The sequence below is a fragment of the Eubalaena glacialis genome, chromosome 5, assembly GCF_028564815.1.
Source record: "Eubalaena glacialis isolate mEubGla1 chromosome 5, mEubGla1.1.hap2.+ XY, whole genome shotgun sequence".
Lineage (NCBI taxonomy): Eukaryota > Metazoa > Chordata > Mammalia > Artiodactyla > Balaenidae > Eubalaena > Eubalaena glacialis.
In genome coordinates, this window is record NC_083720.1 from 77,273,476 (window position 1) to 77,296,780 (window position 23,305).

The window sequence follows — 23,305 nt, forward strand, 5'->3', positions numbered from 1 at the left end:
TTTGCTAGGAATTAGGATGCAGCTCTCTTCTGTGAAGAGAATCAACTAAAATCAGAACTCTTAATGACTTGATCCCACTCCCAGAACCAGAGCCTGCCCCTTCCTCTTTCAAAGCAGGCAAAGATTCAGCAGAGAAAAGCCTCCACCAGCATCTCGCCAAGTCTTAACACAAGAAGGGATCCAGGGCTCAAACTTCTTTTGAGTGGAGGAATGTAATTTCCCAAGAAGGTAAGTAGGTACACCAAAAACTGAAGGGGCCTTGAGGAGGAAGACTCGAGAGATGTGGAAGGAAGAGCAAGACACAGAAGGACATCCTCATACCAAGACTGAAGACCTTGAAGGTTATTCCTTGCCCACGTTGTATGATAGGAGGGAAAGGGCTCATTAGTTAAAACTCATCTTCCTATTTAACATCTACTTTACCCACAACAAAAGGCCTGTGTAAACCTTCGCTGTTTCCTTAGTGAGTGTTTAATATGGGAAGACTGGATGGAAGTTCTAGGGAAGGGGACAGAACCACCTTGTGATGAGGCAGGCAGGGCACTGGCCCTTCCCTTGTAGATTACTGGAGAGAGCTGCCAGCTGCCAAGGAGAAAGAACTCCTTACAAGGAGATGACTTCACACAGAGATGACTTTGCATAGAGGTCTGGTCAGGCTAAACTGCCCTGATTTCCTTGGCTACTCTCAACACCCCCAACAAGGGTAGCAAGGAATATTCCTTAAGCAACAGAGACAAGAGGGAGAAGGACGGGTGGCAACGGAAGAATGGAGAAAGACAGCCAACACATAAGGTATAAGTGAATTTTAAGATCTTAGTCTGAGTTCTTGAATTAATTAGCAATCTGACCAGACAAGCTGCAGCCTCTCCAGGCCTCATCCGTAAAATGAAGAGGTTGAGCTGAATGACCCCAACTCCTCTACTAGCAGCTCTAACATTCTACGATATAGCCTACATCCGAAATTCTGCTGAAAAGGGTATACAGACTGCCTAACTGTAATCTCATCAACATGACCAGCAAACAGTAACACAACTAGGTTAGTTGGACCCAGGTTACAGTACACACATTTATACATATCCTTCAATCTTGGCAATATGAACTTAAAATGCATATTTACTTAGTAGTTGTAAATATTCACTAAAAATCAAAAATATGCTTGACATATTGAAAAAAATAAATGTATTTTTCAGGAATGTAATTTTAAAAGCAGTGAGGATAATCATGAGACAACTAATTTATATTTTCAAAATTAACATGTTTAAATTTTCTCTGTTGCATATTTTATATAATGTTACAATCTCTAGACTCTTTAACACTTATCTACACATGCACTACATGTGTCTTGGCAATTAATTTAAAAAATCTGTTCATTGTAAAGAAAAATTTGAGGACAATGCTTTCCGTTTAGCTTATTAGTGAATAGGTAATTTACCTTGCTAAGATTCTTAAGTGTAGCTATTACATCAATTTATGAATTTATAAAAAAATTTTCATACCAATAAAGCAGGGTACGTAAATAGCTTATGATTAACACAGAAGATCTTATTAAATGATTACACTGAGAAATAATCAAAGAAAAAATTAAAGAGGAATTAAATGAGTTGATTTCTTCTTGTGGTTATAGACATTAGCTTGTGTGTACCCTTTCATAAATGTATTACTTCTATCTAAAGAGATAATTTCGGACAATGGCAAACTACTTTTAAGAGGAGAAAAAATTTAACCAAATTGGAACTATTATTTGGTTTGTAACTTAAGTGTCCACTAACTTAAAGAGTTGACTGCTGGTTACTAAGCTAAAAGTCCTGTGCCACGGCTAGCCTTCACTGAAAAGAAGTCTCATGAGCGGCAGTGGGCACAAGGGCTGGGGCCACAGGGACCAGAGGCTAGTCTTCCTGCAGTGAGTCCTAGCTAAGCTAACTACTGTTTTATTTTGAGCAAATTTCATAATCCCTTTGTTCCTCAATTTCCTCATCTGAAGTTAGAAAGGGATACTAATAGTTTATCTTCAGAAGATTATTGTGAGGATTCACTGAGGTAATATGTAAAAAGTGCTCAGTTATTTTTCAGATTTTAAGCACAGCTTTAAATATATATACAATGTATTTATACTCCAACAAATTTTCACACGGTAACATTTCTGCTGAATAGGTAAAGACTTAATTAATCCAGCAATTAACTGTTCCACCTAAAGTATAAATAGAAAAACAGTTCATTAATTTGCAAAATAATGTTGCTTTAGGCTTTAGTCAATATACAAAGACACTTGAGACATGGCTATTACATATACATACACCACACAGAAAAATGCTTAAGTTCTAAAATAACAGACCCAAACAAACAGAATAAGAAATGTAAGTTATTTAACAACCTCTATATATTCCTACCTCAACTGCTTTCCTCTACTTCTTCCATGTCTACCTTCTTCTGCATGTGTATTTTTCTTGTCCTTAACTGTTACCACCAAAGTATACCACCTTTGTTTATTGTAAGTTTTCATGGAAATCTGATACTGAACTCCGTACTTTGTGTGCATAGATGACACCTTATTAATGTAAATAGGAAATGATTAAAAAGTAAAATAGACAGGTATGAGTGACTCAAAATTTTTGTGGATTTTATAATTGATTGTATGAGTTATTAAGTTTTGCAATTCTAAGCAAATATGACCTGAATTGTTTTCAAAAATAATTTTGTCGCAAAAGAACATCTACTTATTTCGTTTTAGAAGTTTCTATTTGAATTGAGAAGAGTTGCCTTTCAATGTATATTTCATTATTTTAATATTTTCTAAATACTTCATTTATTACCATTTTATGTTGTTTTTAGGTGGATTTTACTTTGTTAAAAAAAATCCTACTGTCTAGTAGAATACATTTCATAATAATATTTAGTATGTGATGAATAATATATTTTATTTTTCATTTGAATGTTACTATGGTCCAGGTAGAGAACTTGGTAGTTATAGGTTTCTGACTTTTATTAAGCCTCTCAAAAATTCAGATGATATTGAAACCACAAAGATTTGGCATTATTTTACCACATAGTACTATTTTCTTACAATACTTATATCAGTTAATCTTAACTGAAGAGATAGTTGATTGACTTACACTGAATTAAGATTTTTCAATATTAAATTAATATTGTTAAAACTATACTAAAATTGGTAACCCCTGTGATTTCTTTTTTAAGGAAAATAAAACTTTTCAAAAATTAAATCTGGACATACCTCCAGCATTAATTGTGTAAACTCTTCATTACTAAGGAATGTAGGTTTCCAGTCCTGTCGAATTTCACTAGCATCTGACTGTGCAGTGATTTCTGTAAACAGATTGACACATTAGCGGTATAGTCCAACCACAGGGAGAGGGTGGTGGTACAAAAGTCCTACAAGTTGCCTTCCCTTCTCCCGCTCTAAACCATAGTCAATAACATTCATTGGTCTAGGTAGGTTATCAGGAGGTCCAAGTTTGGGGATGATGAAATATTTGAGCTAATGTAGCAAGTTATCTCCTTGGATTTGCTCTCCTGAAAATACCAGTCTCTTTGGATTTTCTTTGGGGAGCTCTGGGAACCTGTGTTGCTGACAGGCCTGAGATTGCTTCCTGCTTTACAAAATGACCAAACAAGAATCAGAACAAGCAGATTAGACCAAGCATTAGGAATATATTCTTTTTCCCCTTCCTTTCTTTGCCATTCAAACGGTAGCACCTAGAGCAGACATAAGGACATGAACCTGGAGGAAAGGAGCCAAGGAGATCAGTCAGTCTGCTTTTAAAAAAGAATGACTTTATTTCACTCCGAAAGAAAAAAAAACAAATTAAAAAAAAGAATGACTTTAGGCCTGCCTATTGCCAGGCAGAAAGATTCTTTCCAGTCTAAGGTATTCTATTCTTAATTGATCAAGGAGACTAAAATAAAATTTTAGGCAAAAACTTTATAGTAATAAACCCAGAGTAATCCTGCTTAGTGTCCTCTGGTATGTTTCCTTAGTGGTAGGAAGCTGGTCAAAAATTTGCAGATCCCTGGCTTAAGGCACACATTTTAACATAATAATTATAGTTTATCTTGCAACATACTTCTAATGGATTTAGTTATGAGAAAACTATTCATAAACGATGAAATGTGAACTATTTAGGTAATATTTTTCCATTTTTAAATGCGGACATATTAAAACAAACAAGTAAAATTAAAATCTATGTCATAGAGTTTACTCTACAAAATATACTCTACGTTGCAGTGAAAAAAATGGACTAAGTTGTTTTGATTTTTCTATTACCAGATATATAAATATAGCATATTAAATTGGCACCCAAAATTTGGCATATTGGAAATGCCTGTACTAGATACGAAGAGTAACTGAGAAGTATAGCTACTAATTCTGTGGAACATAGTCATGCTTTTCAAATTCACATTATATACATTCAGAAAAAAGGACTTAAATCCATAAGCAAATCCCATCAAGTTTAGTTAAACCCAGGTTTATTTTTAGAGTAAGAAGTATATAAGAATTACGTTTCAATTTAAGGTAAATTTTTTTGGTGTGAGAATCATATACCCAATTTTGAAAAAAATATCTAAATGCCAAAATGAATCCTCTATTGTCAGGGGGAAATAATTATGCATGCATATTATTTCATTTCATTCAACAATCATTTACTGAACTCCTACAATGTCTGAGGAATGAGTGTGCTATCTAACAAGGGGCACTGAAGTTAGTGAGAATACTATTTGTAGAGATAAAATGTAATGATAATGGTGTCAATAAAAATGAAGACCAGCAATTTAGAGAATAATCAACAAAACTGGCAACTGTGATACTGTACTACAGAAGATGAAAAAAATGCAAAACTCTTCTCAGGTTTGAGTCCCAGGGGATTGAAAGGATAGTGGTGTGAAAATGGAAAAAGGAAAGCGGAGAGAAAGAGATGATTTGACAAATGAAAATGAATTCAACTTCAGATGCGTTGAGTCTGAGGACACGTAAAACAAAGACCCAGAAGTTACCTGGAAAAAAAAAACTCAAAAGTTTGCATCTAAAAATATAGATTTAGTAGTTTAAGAGAGAGGGAAAACCAAGGGAAGGAGCATAGAGAAAGCAAGAGCACAAAAGACAAGACCTTGAGAAATGTCATGTTCAGAGGGCAGAAAAAGAAAGAGGAAAGAAGTTAGCTCAGTTGGGAGGGGGAGGTGAATGAAGAAGTACAGTGTACCTCAGGCCAAGGGAAAAGGGAGCCAGTGGAGGATGGATGAAAATTTCCAGTGCTTCAGAGATGCAGAAGAGGATGAAATATAAGAAAAAGCTACCGATTTACTGGTAGCAGAGGGGGTGGGGGGGGTCGTGGCATTAATGAAATTAACAAAAAATAATTTTAAACAGTGGTGGAGCATAAACCAGGCTAGTAAAGTATCACAGAGTGAGCTAGCAAGAAATAGAGGCACTAGTTACAAATTCTCTTTCTGAGAAGTTCTGCAGTTTCATTTCCATCTGAAAAAGAAATGTCCTTTTACAAGTTTTTCACCTATTTTCCATTAAGTAGCATTTATTAAGTACCAAAATACTTAACATTCTTTAAAATTTTCTTTTCATGACTTATTTACTCAAAGTGATTTTCTTTGATTAACAAATAATCACTTTAAAACACAGTGTTTATTTCCTAGATATACACTGAAGCAATCTTTTAAAATGACATATAAAGTTCTCATGATCTGACTCTTGCTTCTCTTTCAAATATACCCATAACTTTCCAACTCAAACTATGCTCCAGTTAAACTGAACTCTCCCTGCTTCTCTGGTTTTACACATGCTATTTCCTCCATGTGAAATGCTGTTTTTCTTAAGCTAACAGGAAGACTCAGTTGAAAAATTAACTGTTAAGACTTGCCTGACACATTCTTTCCTCTGTGTTCTCACATGAAGTTTACAGTTTACGAGCACTACTCACATTATAATTACTTGCATTGCAATTAGCTGTTTATATGTTTGTCTCCCTTGGCCTGAGTTACTTGAGGGCCAGGACTGTTACCCTGCACCACAAGAATCTAGGATATACTAGTAGGCACTAAATACATGTTTGTTGAATGAAAGAAAGAACATACCAGGAAATCTTTAAAAAGGCAATTATTTCCTTTTCTTAAAAATGGTTAGGAAGCATACAGTCTCAAGCCATCACTGCCAAGATTCCATCACATTATGCTTTAAGAGACAGTCTGTTATTATTCAAAAAAAAATCCATTTTACAAAGTTAAAAATGTACCTTTATGTTTTCGTAAAAAATCAATGCTCTTCTGTAGAACAGTAGATTTGTCCATCTTTCTAGCATTCCCAGGAAGCATGGATCCCAGTTCTTTAATGAGAACATTAAACTGATCTCTACGTTTCTTTTCAGATTTGTTTCTAGATACTCTGATGAAATAAAAAATTAGATAACCAGTTTTCAAACAGTCCATTTAATTACACAAGTAGTTTAATACAGTGCTCAATACAGACACAACCACAGAGCATGTACTTCTGTCAATACAGATGGTAATAAATATTTATATCCTAGGTTACCAACAATATATAGTTAATTAGGGCAATAATTTTTCTTCTTGGTTTAACCACTAAAGAAACTTTTACATATTAAGCATTCTGCATACATGTTTTTATGAAAATGTCAGTAAGACAAACTACATTCAAACCTCAGGTTTTATTTAATCTAATATTTACCAAGAATCTGTATTTTCCTTATAAGGTTATTATGAATATTACTGAGATACAGTTTCTGAAAGCACATATAATGTGTAAGTACAAATCATTAAAAATTATTGAATAGGAGAAAGTTATCCATCTCCTGTAAGTTTTAAATTATAAACAGAAATCTAAAAATGAAAATTTCCCTACCCTCAGGCTTATCCACACATTCTTCCTCTTTATTCCTCCATCCCAGCCTCCAACACAGAGCTGTAACCACTCTTTTGCATAGCTGTCTCTCCACTGGGTTGTAGGCTTCTTGATAACAGAGCCCCAGTTTTTTCATCTAAGCACTTAAGCATAACACCTAACAAACAGTAAGCGCTCAAAATATATGTGCTAAAGGAATAATTCCCACAGTTCTATGTGAAGCAGTAACTAGAAGCAAATTCTTAGTTGCACTGAGAACTCTTGAGATAAATAAACACAATTATTTACAGAGCAATTAATCATTCCATAATACTTCTAATTACCTGCTTTGTGAAGTCAGATTTTAGAATTCAATTTTAGAAAGTACATTACTTTCCCAAAAGATCCCAAAATGTCAGAGGATAATTCTATTAATTTAATTTAATTTTTTTCAGTAAAGGAGGAGCATTTATTCTGTATTAGTACTGGGAAAAAATACAACTGTTCAAACCTCTTAAGAAACATAACAGTAATTAACTGACTCCCTCACCAAACATTGAGTGCTTTGTTATAATGAGAGAGACTGTGCTAATAAGGACTAGGGGTACTAGAGAAAGATAAGCCCTTTCAAGAAATTCACCTAATACCTATGGAACCTCCTAAGTGTGCCGAATTGAGTCATGAAGGCTAAGTGAGAAAGGGATGGTGGCGGGGTGTGAGCAGGGCATTCCAAACACAGGAAACTTGCACAAAGATGAAAACCTAACAGGAATTCCCTGGCAGTCCAGTGGTTAGGACTCCGCACTTCCACTGCAGGGGGCACGGGTCTGATCCCTGGTCACGGAACTAATGTCCCTGCATGCTGTGCAGTGTGGCCAAAAAAAAAAAGGGCCACACATCTATCACAAATAGTGATAGCTGAACTATCACATTAGTTCAGCATGGCTAATGTAGCTAGTGTACAAGCTTTCTGTGCCCAGCTATGCTGAAGTTGGGGGAGGAGGGTGGGTGGCAGTTAGGAATAATAAGTACTGGAAGAAAAAATCATGAAGTTTTTATGCTACACAAAAGGATTTAGTTTAATAGTGAAAGCCATGGGAAGGCACTAAAAGGTTTTAAGCAAAGAAATGACTGACATGAACAGAACTGCTTGTTAAGACCATTCTAGCACCAGAGTAATGAAAAGATCAGTGCTTGGCAAAACAAATTCATTTAACAAATACTACTGGAAATTTACTGTATGCCAAACAAGACTGGAGGCCAGATGACCATTTAGGAGGCAACTGCAATATCCTAGGCTATAAACCATGGCAGTGGCAGTGTTAACAGAGCAGTGTGGGTCTGAGGGTTAACAGGCAGAACTAGCAATTCTAGGTTAGTCATATTTAGTTTGGAGTGGGGAAGCAAAAGAAAAATCGACGAGGATTCCCAAGTTACTGATAATGCTGTTTATCAATGTGTAATATAACACGAGATATTAGTTTCGGTAGACAGATGGTTTGGGGAGAATTTAAATATGGTGAAATTGCCTGTTTGACATTTTAAAGGACACATACTAGAGGAAGTTAGACATACAGATCTAGTTATATTCCTCTAGAAAGGAGTAAGTAGGAAATAAGCATCTGAGAATTATTTATATATGAAATATCTGAAGACATGGGTAAAATTTAGAGCCATTATTTGTTGTATATAAGTTAGGCACTACTGGAAACATGTATGAAATTTCATTTAATTCCTACAAAGTAGACTTTATTATTTTTCATGTTACAAGTGTGACAACTCAGGCATAAAAGAGAATATGCCCAGGATCATACAGTTACCATGAAGTAATAATTCAAAACAGGCATCTTAACTCCAGCATAAGAAATATACAGAAATCAAATATCACTGCCAATTCTACCAGTGGATCACACCCATTAAAGCAACTTTATTTCATGTTATGTTCAGGTTGGACGTACTCAGCCCTTGTGATGACCTCAATAATAACAGGCCACAGATGTCAGCGTTCAACATGGTCCATTTAATTCTGACAGCATTATTATGAGGCCTTCTCTTTCTCCAAGGTTTCCCACAGCCATAGCATTTTTGGTCCCCTAAAAGCACGATCAAACCTTCAAAGTCTCTGCGAACAGAATACCCTTAGCTCACCTTATCCATCTCTAAACTTGGCCTTTAAATCTGTCCAAGTTAATTCCTCAAAGTTCTGCCTCTTCATTCAGGCAAGACTGATTATTCCCACCTTATCAGTGACTTTCTCTCTACCCTGAAATATTTTATAAGAACCTTCCCCCACCAGATTGAAGTTAAGGGAAAGGAGTTATCCGATATATTTTTAGCTTCAAACTCAGGTCTTTTTATTTCCTTGAATAAAGTTGTATAGCTTTCCTCAAAATCTTCTTCCCAGATATATTTTAATCATTCATTTAAGAATTTAGCAGTTTATCTGGTTATGTGACTATTTTTCTTATCCCAGTACCTTTTATTTTGCTAAATACAGACATTTAGGAACTACTACTTATTATATGTTTATCTTTTGTATCTGTATGTAAGGCTACAACACTCTCTACCCTCGTGTCTAAGCACCCAAGTAGTTCAATGTGGCTGGGAAAAAACCATAAAGTATTTACTGCTTACCCTCAATGACTACAAACTTGGCTGCAATGCTCTCTGGACCCTCCCTCCTGATACTGTAATCACCATCAAGGCCCGTATCTAAGGTCAAGCCCCCACCATCACCACCATGGCTCTAGATCTCATCCTGTCACCTACTTGATGATACCTCTCCATCAATTCTTCCCCCCCACGCCCACTCTCCATCACCCACTTTCCCTTCTGTTGGAGAACGGAGGCATGTCAAAAGACACAGAAGCCCACCCTGAAAGACCTCCCAAAGGCCAAAGCTGGAACAAACTGAGCAACAGAATAAATAACATAGCACTGAAGTATAACCTAAAGTACAAAATAAATCATGAGTCCATACAAAATGTACATGAGTCCATAGAGATATAAATAAATGGGAAAGAGACTTTTTTTTTTACAGAAGAATTTCAAATATGTGTAGATATCCCCTCCTATGGGAGGTGAAGCGTAATTCCCCCATCCCTACTCTGAAGGTGTGCTATCCTAAATAAATTATTTCCAAAGAATAGAGTGGGTTAACAGAAAATAGTAACTACAATGGTAAATCTAGGCAAACCCTGCCTTAGTCAAGTGACGAAGGCTAACATCCCCAGTGATGTCATGTAAATATTATGTGCCATAATATGATGTGGTGAGAAGGGCACTTTTAGAGGATAATTTTATTTAATTTATAAACTACATACTGATACTCTAAACTCTTCCACCTTGCTAACATATCTAAGTTCTTAAGGCAGATAGATTTTGGAAATCACTGATTTACTATTACATTTATTTATTATTCATTTATTTACTATTTTACATCTGAAGTTGAACTACCTTTTTGCTTTGTCCTTGTCATCTTCTTCCACCAACCCATCAAAAATACTACCATCGTCTCTAAAAGAAAAAGAAAGTGGATAGAGAAAATAAGAGGGCAGACTCACTAAGCAACAGCAATACTAAAACAACGTATGAATCAAATCAGTTATATCCTAGGATTTTTGTAGAGTTATGGATTGCATAAATTCAAACTCAGTAACTACTAATCTGTTTTCTAACACATATAGACAAAGTTCAACTATGTTTTACATTTTAAAAAGTTTATTACAATAAACAAGAATTTAACTTTACCAGAGGTTAAATACCTTATTCCAAACTTTTAGTAACCAGTGAAAATCTATAGAAAGTCAGTATATTTGCCATTATATAAAATGATTCACTTGAAATTATTTTTAATTATAGTAGCACATTTAAAAAACATATTTTCTGAGACATTTACTTTATAAAACACAAATCACTCAGAAACATCACAATATCTAGCATATTAACTTATACTGATATATTTTCATACAGTACTGATTCATTTGACAAATATTTGTTAGCACTCATGTACCAGGCTCTGTTCTGGACATGGTTACAGAGCAGTTATTTAGACATACAGGTCCCTGCTCTCATATAGCTTATTTTCTAGTAGAAAGAAACAAATCAACATGAAAATGTATGAATTTTATTTTTTTTTAAAAGGGGTGATGTTTTAATTACTGGGTGGTTACTTTAGTCTGAGTGGTTAGGGAAGGACTTGCTGAAGTGGGGATGTTTGAGCCTGAGATCTAAGTGACAAGAAGGGGTTGGTTATGGGAAGACCAAGGGGAAGAGCATTCTAACAAATGAAATCAAGAGCACTGGTGGCTACCTCCTTAATATAAGGGGAAATAGTGAATAGTTGCAAGTGATATGAGCTTTTACATGAACTCACTATTCACTTCTTTAACCACATCTTTCTGTAGCCTATAAAGTGCCTACGAGCCCCACAACTGAGATCATCTACAAATCTCGTACCATAGAGGTTCATGAGTAGACTTTTGGGGTTCCATGTATACAGTGAAATTTATAAAAAATTCTGTATGTAAACGTACATTATTGAGAAGAGAGTCCATAACTTTCATGATATTCAGAGACATAATGAACTCATATTAAGAACCACTGCTTTATGTCTGAACATCCAGATGTTGTCCCTACAGGTCATACTGTCTAGAATGGGAACTGACAATCATTCAGAAGCATAATGCCAAAATCATATTTAATCTCTCAGGAGTAGTGAAGAAACATCCTTTCTAAGGAAAAGACTACACATAGATTCCACCTGAAACTATGGCACAGCACACATCCATGGCAGTGGCAGGCAGGCCTCCCTGAGGAAACTCCTTGCCCCTTAAGTCTTAAGCTCTGATAGAGTACATACCTTCACTATTTACCTCATAGAAAAGGGAGGAAAGCTGTCCCTAGATGTCAAAGTCACTTCTGTGCACAACTCTAGCTACAAAACTCTTAAAGAATCCCCTATGGAAGAATCACACATTACACTACAATAAAAGCACAGGAACTTTAGGAACTTTAGTGTCAGACCAATACAGGTCATAACTCCACCTTATTACTTACTATGTGACCTTAAACAAGTTATTTAACCTCTCTGGCCTATAGACTCCTCATCTGTAAAATCTAATGGAATTATTGGGAAGTTAAATGAAGTAAGACATAAAAAGTGCTCTGTACATTAGCTGTCAAAGAGCAGGTATTTTTAAAAAACTGGTACTGTATTTCATCAAACGTAAGACACCATTGACTATAAGACTTACTATTTTATGTGCCACTATGAAAGAAAAAAATGCCACCAATTAAACTATGATAAGCCAATTTTAAGATGAATCCCAGTGTCAGACATGTTAAAATGTAAAAAAATAAAAAATAAAGTCTTTAAATCAAAGAAACAAGGAGGCCCATCCTTTTCCCAATAGTAAGATTTAAAGATTATAATTTCAACTAATGAAATCCTAATTATAGTCACCTCTCATGAGTCACAAATGCTAAGATGCTTAAAGGGCTGAAGTTAGAACCAATAGATAAGGAGACAGATGATTCCACAAAGTGCCAAGGAAACATCTGCAATTGTCATAATTTATTTCAGAGCAGTTCTGACCAAATCACTCAGAATTACAGTTCAAGATCCATTCAGAACACAAGCCACATGCTGTTGACTTTGGCTCTAGATAATATACCTAACTTACTATTACATGAAATTTGCTCAGTACAGAAGGTAAATGTAACAGTAATTATGCTTAAGCATAATACTCCTTTTATCAGTTTGATATAGACCATTACTCTAATAGTGAATTTTTTAAATAGCTTTATATAATTCAAAATAAACAAGTCTCTAAAAACATACCTGTCAACAAGTGAGCTCATTTTACTACAGCTTACGGTAAACAACATAACATATTACGTTTTCGTCTTGTAGTAGACATTTGTACTTCTCCTTGGGTGGAAAGAAAAATAAATGGTCATTAGTTTTCTAAAAAACTTATGTCTACAAACACAGTAATTTGAGAAACACTATGCTTTCATAGAGACTTCAAAATGTTTTTGTTTCTACTGAAGGTTATAACATTATTTTCAAGCAAATATACTTAGCTGAGGCACATTTGAGGCTTTTTTTCCTTTTAAAAAAAGGACTACAGGGGAAAAAAAATTGAAGACCATAATTCATTTTCTTTCTATAACAAAATAGTGGAAATCAAAAAGCTACTCTTAATATTCAGTATATATATTAGACTACATAGGCTACATATGTAAGCCTATGTAAGTAGGCTATAATAACACCAGCTAGTGGGCAATAAACATTTGTTGAAAGCCTACTTTCTGTTAAACAGTATAGTTAGCTTTGGAAATAGAAGGATGAGAGACACAATCACTATAGGCAAAAATCTGCAATTAAAGAGGGAGATGGATAACTAAATAATTATAATAAAAGGGATGATGAAGGTATATTGGTCGGGGCGGGGGGCGGGGGCAGTCAGAGGAAATATTCTTGATGGCAGTGAGTTTGTTAGGCAGTCTAGATTCTTGTTACTGAAAATGTGCTCCAGAGACCATCACCACCATCTGAGAGTTTTTTAAAATACAGAATCTTGATCCCAACTGTAGTCCCACTGAAGCAAAATCTACATTTTAACAAGGTCTTCATGTGATTTGTATGACCATTTAAGTTTGAGAAATAACAGACTAAAGGACAGGAAGAGGTAATAGTTGAAGGGATTCTAAGCCACAAGAAAAGCGATTTGCAAAGGCACAGGCATTTATGAGAGAGTGTCATATTTGAGAAAGTTTTCTCTTTAGAGAAAAATGTAGGCATATTACAAGTGAAAGTTCTAATTACTAGAGCATAAAGTGAGAGACAACAGGAGTGGTAAAGGGGTGAAGGCAAGTCAAGCAGAGAAGTGCCTTATTATAAAGTTTCATACTCACATTGAAGGGATTAAAATTTACTGCTTTAAAACTCAGTCATAAGCCTAAAATTTATCTCTCTATATTCTATACAGTTTTGCTAAAGTATAAAGCAGGTTTTACCCATATAAGATACTTATATCTTATAGTCATGAGTTAAATATTGAATAACCACCTTAACTCTAATAAATATCCTAACAGTTTTGAGGCATAAGAATTATTTTTTAATTAAAGTTTAGAAAATAGTATAAATTATTGTGTAACTCTAACTAAATGAGAGAATATTAAAGGACATGAGACTCTATAATACTCTATCATTGTTTTTAAATGTACATTCATGAGAGGAAGAGAGAATAACTCTCGATAAATGATGCTGGGTTGCCCATGTGGTTATGGCTGCAGAAGCAGAACTGTGAAGGGCTAAGAGTTCTTAAAAGATAATGAGTCGGGGAGTCAGGAAAAATAAAAAGAACTAACTCCAGGAAAAAATAGTGATTTTAAGTGTCTGGGTCAACATCAGCAGATGGAACAGAAAATTATAGAATTTTAGAGTTAGAAGAGACTTTAAAGATCACCTAAGTACAGCCCTCTGGTCTAACAGACATATTTAGCATCATGGTAATAACAGAGGTTGGTTCTATCACTAGAACAAAAAGAACAATGCAAAGGTAACACAGCCAATTTGAGTGAATTAAAAAAAGAACAGTTTCAGTTTAAAGTTAAAAGACCAGATCTGAGCCTTATATGGCAGCAAGTATATGCTTGTTTAATTATCAGAAGGTAGAAATAGGGCAAACTAGAGGGAAAAAAAGACCCCAAGAATAAGAACTTATACTATATAGGTGAGGCCATGTTGACTATAAGGGAAGTGAATCCAAAATGCTTTAGAAGATAGACTGATGCTTTATTAAGCTATTTTACTATTGTTGGTTAACAATATTTTTCCAAACACTATTTGTTGTCCAGCTAACTGAACAACATAAAACTGTATCTCTGATAGTTCAGTCCAAGATCTTTTCTCTACTTTTCCAGCCAATTGATAGGCATGCTATATTTAAGGGAAAGATAAACGAAGAAGTGAAATAGGCCCAATTAAGTACTCTAAAGCAACTGTTAGGAGATTCCTCTTGACTTCTTTACATGGTGTCGAATTAACTTTAACAAAACAAAGTGGTAATGTGGGAGCAGCCAAAGGTGTTGTGTGGGGTCTATCCTAGGACTCACACTTTCAGTACAAAAAAGACTAGGCAGAGTCACACTTGCTCATCCATAGATTCTAAGGAGTCATTTTTAGAAGACATGCCATGTCCCTACTCATAGCAAGGAATTTCAAGTAGATGGTCTAATACAGATTAAATATTATTAAAAGTCTTTTTCCTTAAATATTGATATTAACAGACCACTATGGTATGAAATGATCTGTCTTTAAAAGGATCAGTTACAGTCATTGGAGCAAATGAAATGATAAAGGATCAAGTTACTGCTAGGAATCAAATGCTCCTTTACTTAAGCAACTTGAGCTCAAAGTCATTCAATGAAATGAATTCCCAGCTGAGTAAGCACCACATTACTATTTTATCACAGTGGAGGGCAGGATGGCATCTTTTTTAATAAACATCATTTTAAAAACAAGTTTTAAAACATTTTTCACATGGGCAGGTATTAACTAACAAACCTTCTAAGCAATTCAAACTTTGCAAAATATGGAAGCAGGTATGTTTTAAATTCAGCATGCAACATTACACATAATTAACAGAAAATCTCAGTGCTTGGCAGTCCATCTTTGGAAAAGAACTCTTACATCCAATATAACACATTCTGCATTAAAAATAAATTATGCAGTATCAGTATCTTGTCCTCTGAATCCCACCTGGTGTCACTTCTCAAAGCTTTCCATTTCTACATCACTAATTTCTCCCTCTATAACTGGAATATTCTGATCAACATCTTAGTATTTTACCTTAAAAAAACAAACAAAACACAGACAAAAACTTCCTCGACCCAGCAACCCCCTTCAGGGATGGCCCTCCTTTTCTGCTCCCTTTCACAGAAAAACCACTTGTCAGAGTTGTGTACAGTTGGTGTTTCAACATCTTTAATTCATTCCACTCTCTCATTTTAAAACTTAAGTGTTTATTTTCAGAAATGTATACTTGTTCAGAGTTTAAAGTATCCAGTTTTACAAGACTTTTTAAAAAATCAGAAGTCTTCTGATCCCCATTTCCTACTTTCAACCACTTTCATCTCTTTAACTGTTTCCGTTGGTAGTTAACTCCCTATCTCTAATAACTTTTACTTTATTACTTCCTGATTCTTTCTGTTTTAGGTAGGATGCCTATACACTCCCAATTTATTTGAGCTGTCCCCAATGTAATTATTAAAAGTGCCTGCTTTTGCTCTCTAAAGAGTCTTTTTTTTTAAGCCATCATCTACTGAATTCCACTATAAAAAATAATAATTTAGCTTTGACTCCCCCATCCTTACCTCATATACACGCACGCTTGCCCAAATTTCCAATACCGTGATTTTGGCTAGGTGGTTATATTCAGAGTTAACACTATTATGACTCTGTAAATACAATTCACAGTTAAGCCATATGGTATACTACAATTTTTTTTTTGGAATAGCTTTCCCTAGAGTTAATCATTGTTTTGTTTTGTTATTTACCTGGTTTTCTAAATACATAGCTACAATTCAGCCCTAAACTCTTCCTTGTCTAAATCTACTCTTAATATTTTCAAATACATTACAGAGTCTACCAATTTAATCTTCTTGCAGCTATTTCTCCTAGCACCTTCTGACCTACCCCTACTGGGAATGGATAACTATCATTGGTGACCAGCTGTAATCTTGGGATCACTCTTCACTATCATCCTGGTGATTTCCTGGGTCTCTACGTAAGTTGCATTCCCTGTTTCTTGTATCCTACGGCTTCATTTTTTTAGTTTACTTCTTTATTTTTGTTGAGTACCTCCTACATTAACTGCCCAAGAAAGGAAACATGGCAGATAAATTTTTTTGAGACATCACAAGTCTAAAACTGGCATTGGTCTATCCTTAATCAACAGTCTAGCTAGACTCTGAATACTGAGTTGGAAATCATTTTTCCCTCAGAATTATGAAGGGAAATCATTTTTCCCTTCTATCTTCAGTGGAGACACCCTTCTCCACTGTCTTCTAGTTTCCAGTGTGGGATCAAGAAGTCCAAAGCCATTCTGATTACTGATCCCTTATATGTGACCTATTATTTTTCTTATTCTGGAAGCTCTTCCTTTATCTCTCCCTTAAATATAGCATGTCTATCAACTGGCTGGAAAAATAGAGAAAAGATCTTGGACTAAACTATCAGAGATGTAGTTTTATGTTTAACAAAATTTAACAGTTATATGCCCTATTTTGGACTAATTTTCATATCTGCATTGGTCACTCTATGGGCTCTTTCTACCTGGAAATGTGTGTCCTCTAATTTCTGGAGAGTTTTGCTGAATCATTCACTATTCTGTATTTCTCCCCTCTAGTCCCTCTATTCTCTTTCTAGAGCTCCTGTTTTTTTTAACATTGGAGATCCTGGACAGTTGCCCCAATTTTCTTATCTTTTCTCTCTCATTTTCTCTTTGTTTAACTTTCAACATCAGTATCATTTTTTAGCCCTTCCATTGAGTTTTCCATTTCTGATTTCATTTCTTATTTTTTTCTCTCTCATGTTCATGGATTTAGCATCTCCTCTTATTTCTCAAACTATTAAATGATAGTTTTGTGTTTCTTTCCATTTTTACCTGCCTACCTGGTCTCCATTTCCCCTAACTTGGTATTTTCTATTTTGGTTTGGTCTTTCACTCTCACAAAAGAGGCTTTCCTAAAATGTCTAGTGATCTTTGGCTACAGCTCATATTTAAGGATAGGATCCTGTGAACTTTATTGTAAGGATATCAGGTTGGGGAATTTCACTGAGGAAATTCTTTTTTTTTTTTTTTATAAATTTATTTATTTGTTTTTGGCTGTGTTGGGTCTTCGTTGCTGTGCGCGCGTTTTCTCTAGTTGCGGTAAGCGGAGGCTACTCTTTGTTGCAGTGCGTGGGCTTCTCATTGCAGTGGCTTCTCTTGTTGTGGAGCACGGGCTCTAGGCGCACAGGCTTTAGTAGTTGTGGCCCGCAGGCTCAGTAGTTGTGGCTCTTGGGGTCTAGAGCGCAGGCTCAGTAGTTGTGGCACACGGGCTTAGTTGCTCCACGGCATGTGGGATCTTCCTGGAGCAGGGCTCGAACCCGTGTCCCCTGCCTTGGCAGGAGGATTCTTAATTACTGTGCCACTGGGGAAGTCCTCATTGAGGAAATTCTTAATGTCAGTATCTTCAAATCTTTTCTCTTAAGTTGGTTGTAATTCCCATTTTCCTGGGCAAGTGTCATTTCAAAGTACATTCCAAGATACAACTCTTTCATTACCTTTTGTATTTTGGGAATCTTTTGAACTGATTCTTCAGAAAACTGTAAGTTCAATGTATTCTTCTGTATGGCTGACCATCAGTCTCAGAATTCTGTTTAAACAAGAAAAAAATGTGTTAGATTTACTCAACTTATATAGACATTTATCATGAAAAAGGTTTCAAAATAATTTTGAAACATAACAAAATTTATAACTTTGTCACAAAAATATATTGGGTTTGCCAAAATGTTTGTTTGGGTTTTCCTGTAATATCTTATGGAAAAACCCAAATGAACTTTTTGGCCAAACCAATATATAACAAATGCTAAACTCTATAAATTGTCTCTAAAAGAAAATAACTTAAAAATAAAAATAAAAAAAACTACAACAATCACTTTTAATTCTACTATAGAAGTTAAAAGACAAAAGTATAAAAATAAGTATAGCTATAAAAATGTTAATGAATACACACATATATGTGTTAATGAATACTCATATATAATGAATATAAAAAGATGCAATTTGTGACAGAGATAAAGTGTGGTGGGGGGAGTGAAGTAAAAGAGCAGAGTTTCTGAAGTTAAATTGTTATCAGCTTAAAATAGATTGTTAAATCTATAAGATGTTTTATGTAGACCCATGGTAAGCACAAAGAAAACATCTATACAGGATACACAAAAGGAAATGAGAAAAGAATCAAAGCATGTCACTAAAAGAAAACAATGAAACACAAAGAAAGACACGACAGGAAAAAAGTGACAAAAAGCTACAAGACAGACAAAAACAATGAACAAAATAACAGTAAGTCCTTCCCTGTCAGTAATTACTTTAAATGCAAATGAATTAAAGTTGCCAGTCAAAAGACAAAGTAGGTAAAGGGATAAAAAAAACAAGATCCAACTACATGCTATCTACAAGACTCACTTTAGATTTAAGGACACACAGAGACTAAAAGACTGGAAAAAGAGATTCCATGCAAATGGTAACCAAGAAAGCACAAATGGCCATACTTACATCAGACAAAATAGACTTTAAGTAAAAAACTGTCACAAGAGACAAAAAGGACATTATATAATAAAACGGTCAAATTTATCTGGAAGATATAACAATTATAGATATATATACACCCAACATCAAAGCACCCAAATATTTGTAGCAAAGATTGACAGAACTGAACTGAGGAACAGACAACAACACAGTAACAGTAGGAAATTTCAATACCCCAGTTTCAATAATGGACAGAACCCTAGACAGAGAAGATCAATAAGAAAACGGATGGCTTGAACAACAGTACAGACCAATGGACTTAACAGAATATTCCACCCAACAGAAGCAGAATACACATTTTCCTTAAATGCACAGGGAACATTCACCAGGATGGATCACATCAGGTAGCAAAACAAGTCTTAACAAATTTAAGAAGATTGAAATGCTTTATCAAATATCTTTTCTGACCACAATGGAATAAAACTAGAAATCAGTAGTACAAGGTAAACTGGAAAATTCAAAACATGTAGAAATTAAACACATTCTTGAACAATCAATGGGTCAAAGAAGAAATCAAAATGGAAATTAGAAAATATTTTGAGACAAAAGCACAAAACATCAAAACTTATGGGATGCAGCAAAAGCATCATTAAGAGGGAAGTTTATAGTGGTAAATACTACATTAAAAAAGAAGAAAGATGTCAAATATAAAGAACCTAACTTTATACCTCAAGGAACTAGAAAAAGCCCAAAGTTAGCAGAAGGAAGGAAATAATAAAGATTAAAGCAGAAACAAAATAGAGCATAAATAAAACAGCAGAAAAAAAGTGTTTTTAGCAAAGAACAACAAAAAGAGGAAACATTACAACTGATACCAAGTAATACAAAGGATCATAATAAACTACCATGAACAATTAAATGCCAACAAACTGGATAATCTAGAGGAAACAGATGAATTCCTAGAAATATAGAACCTATCGAGACTGAATCATGAAGAAACAGAAAATCTTAGCATACCTATAACTAATAAGAAAATTGAATCAGTAATCAAAAACCTCCCAACAAAGAAAAGCCAGGACCAAACATTCACTGAAGAAATATACCAAACATGTAAAGAAGAATTAATTAGCACCAATCCTGCTCAAACCCCTCCAAAAAATTGAAGGGAAAGAAACACCTCCAAGCTTATTTTGTGAAGCCAACATTACCTTGACACCAAAGCCAGACAGACTCCACAAGTAAAAACTACAATATCCCTGATAAATATAGATGCAAAAATCCTGAACAAAATATTAACAAACCAAATTTAATAGCATATTAAAAGGATCATACACCATGACCAAATGGGATTTATCCTTGGGGTACAAGGACGGTTCCACATACAAAAATCAGTTAATGTGATACACCACATTAAGGAACAAAGTATTAAAATCACACAATCGTATCAATTAATGCAGAAAAAGCATTTGACATAATTCAATACCTTTTCATGGTAAAAACACTAAACAAACAAGGGATAGATAGCAATTTTCTCAAGATAATAAAAGCCATATATGAAAAGCTCCACAGCTAACATCATGCTCAACAGCGAAAAATTGAAAGCTTTTTTCCTCTAAGATTAGAGGAACAAGGCAGGGATGGCCACTCTCGCTACTTCTATTCAACATAGTACTATCTAGAACAATTAAGCAAGAAGTGAAAGAAATCAAAATTGGAAAGTTTGAAGTAAAATTATGTCTCTTCACAGATGACATGATCTTATATGTAGAAAGCCCTAAAGAGTCTAGCAAAAAAAAACTGTTAGAGCTAATAAACATCAAATAGCAGGACACAAAATAAATATACAAAAATCAGTTGCATTTCTGTATACACTAACAACAAAACAATCTGAAAAGGAAATTAAGAAAACAATGTCATCTATAACAGCATCAAAAGGATAAAACACTTCGGAATAAATTTAATCAAAAGGTAAAATTTCTGGTGTGGAAAGAACTTCAGGAACTTGTCAGTTTCGGATAGAAATGTTCTTTCACTAACAAGGAAAACCAGGAATTGCTGTATTCTTACTATTTCTCATTGTAGAACTGAGATATCACTATAACATTCTCATTTTTAACATTCTTCTAAATCATGAGCTCCTTCAAAGCAGGAGTGAAGCTTCACTTATTCATCTATTATGAGGACCTGTCAGAATATTTGACAAATACTAAAAACTCAATAATCATTGTGAATAACTGAATTAACCAAGACCAACCCAACCTTGCCACACCAAAGTTAATGCAAAACTTTACCCTCATACTTTGCTTCTGACCCATCCAATGTCCATTCTAGAATTTTTTTAAAAAACCAAGAATTTGCTATATATGTAATATGACAGCAAGAAGGAGGGATATTTTTGATAGCAAAAAAAGTACAAAAGAGTACAAAAAGGGATTTTTTTGATGGCAACAACAAAAAAATCCCTGGAGATTACGGACTCAAATAAAAGTAAGAGGTCTGAGTCAAAAACACCAGAGCAATATAACTTAATTCCTAAAATGTGCATGAAGTAAAATTCAGAAGCAGATCCTAGTGTCCTACTTGGTTTTAAGTACTTTGGGATCGAGTTATTCGTCAGAGTTAAAGCACCTAACAAATCCAGCATGCTGGAGGAGTAAGTATAGAAGTTAAGACCATGAGTTTACAGTCAGAAAAGCATGGATGAAAACCTTTGGACAATTTACTTAGTTATCCTAAGCCTCAGATTTCTTACCTAAGGCAACTGTTGTGAAGACTAAAGGATATAATATATAGGGATACCAATTATTAACCAAATAAACACAAATGGAAACTCCCCCTTTAAAACCAAAATAAAAGGCTTAAATATTTGCAGCACTTCAAAAGGTTAATATTTTTACCATATAAGGGTCTCTAAAAGTTATCTGAAAAAAGGTTAAAACCCAGCTAAAAACAAACAAACAACAAAGAGTATAACTAAATGAGGAGCCATGAAAAAAACAAACGGCTAATAAATGTAAAAATTATTCCTGGCTAGAAATCAAAGAAACTTAAGTAAAAACATATTATAGTTAAATATTAGTGATTCCTTAAAAATTCTACTTCATATATTTATCATTCAGCAAATATTTACTGAGTACCAATACAAGTAAGTGTCTGATACGACGCTGACTGTAGTTTGGAAATGGTGAAATAGACACAGCCACTACATTTGAGGCACTTCCCAGAGAACCCACAAAGTGCTCTCTGAACACACTGGGAGTGACAAAGAAGTTAAAGAAGCCTCCTGGAGAACTGATATACGTAAGCTGAGATCTGAAGAATAAAATAACAGTTCACCAGGCAAAGAGATAGAGAAATTTGATCTATGCCAAAAGAACAGTATATGCAAAGGTCTGAAGACATGAGAAGGAACTGTGATTTTAGAATACTACAAGTAGTTTCCTATGATTAGGGCAAAAACCTAAGGACAGGGGGTAACAGAGGTTGTGGTAAGAGATGATAATGGTGAGGTGAGTAGATCGTGAAAGGTCACATGAAGGTAACTCCCAACACCCCCGCCCCCTCAACAAAGACATTGAAAGGTTTTAAGCAGGAAAGTGACATTAATAGACATTTGTTCTTTTGAACCATCATACTGGCTACAACACAGAGAATGGAATGGAAGGAGGCTCGACTAGAATTAGAGAGACTAGTAGAAGTAGAGCATTATAATAGTTCAGGTAAAATAATATAGAAGCAGAGATTATAGAAAGAAATATAGGAATTTTAATAGATCCTGAGATGACTAGACAGAATCTGGTGACTGATTAACAGAAGCTGGGGGCAGGAAGCAGTCAAGAATATCACTCAGATTTTGGCTTGGACACATCTGTGGGTTGATAGGTAACACAGGAGGAGTAAGTTGGAGGGTAGTTGGAGGGAAAGATGTTGAAAGCAGTGGCTAACATTTATTGAACATTTACTACGTATTGGGCACTCTTCAAAGTTTTCTCTCATTTAAGACTCAACAATCATATGAGGTAGGCTCTATTATTATCTCCATTTTACAGATGAGGAAACTGAAACACAAAGAGAACAGGTAAGCTGGCCAAGATCAGCAGTAAAGCTAAGATAGGAACCCTGACAGTTTAGCCTGAAC

General features: G+C 34.8%; 1 protein-coding gene across 10 annotated transcripts in view; it reads right to left on the reverse strand.

Moving 5' to 3' along the window:
• CLOCK (clock circadian regulator) overlaps positions 1-23,305 on the reverse strand; it is a 142,350-nt gene that overhangs the window by 59,357 nt on the left and 59,688 nt on the right. For 8 of the 10 annotated variants that reach the window (XM_061192321.1, XM_061192318.1, XM_061192315.1 and 5 more), the window contains 5 exons: positions 18,201-18,292; positions 12,705-12,794; positions 10,319-10,378; positions 6,258-6,406; positions 3,230-3,321 (listed from right to left, as the gene is read on the reverse strand). In XM_061192321.1, coding sequence (XP_061048304.1) covers positions 3,230-3,321; positions 6,258-6,406; positions 10,319-10,378; positions 12,705-12,751 — 348 coding nt within the window. In that variant the 5' untranslated portion in view covers positions 12,752-12,794; positions 18,201-18,292. Of the gene's footprint in view, positions 1-2,387; positions 2,474-3,229; positions 3,322-6,257; positions 6,407-10,318; positions 10,379-12,704; positions 12,795-18,200; positions 18,293-23,305 lie in introns of those variants that run through there. The other 2 variants (XM_061192322.1, XM_061192323.1) reach the window with 2 other exon arrangements.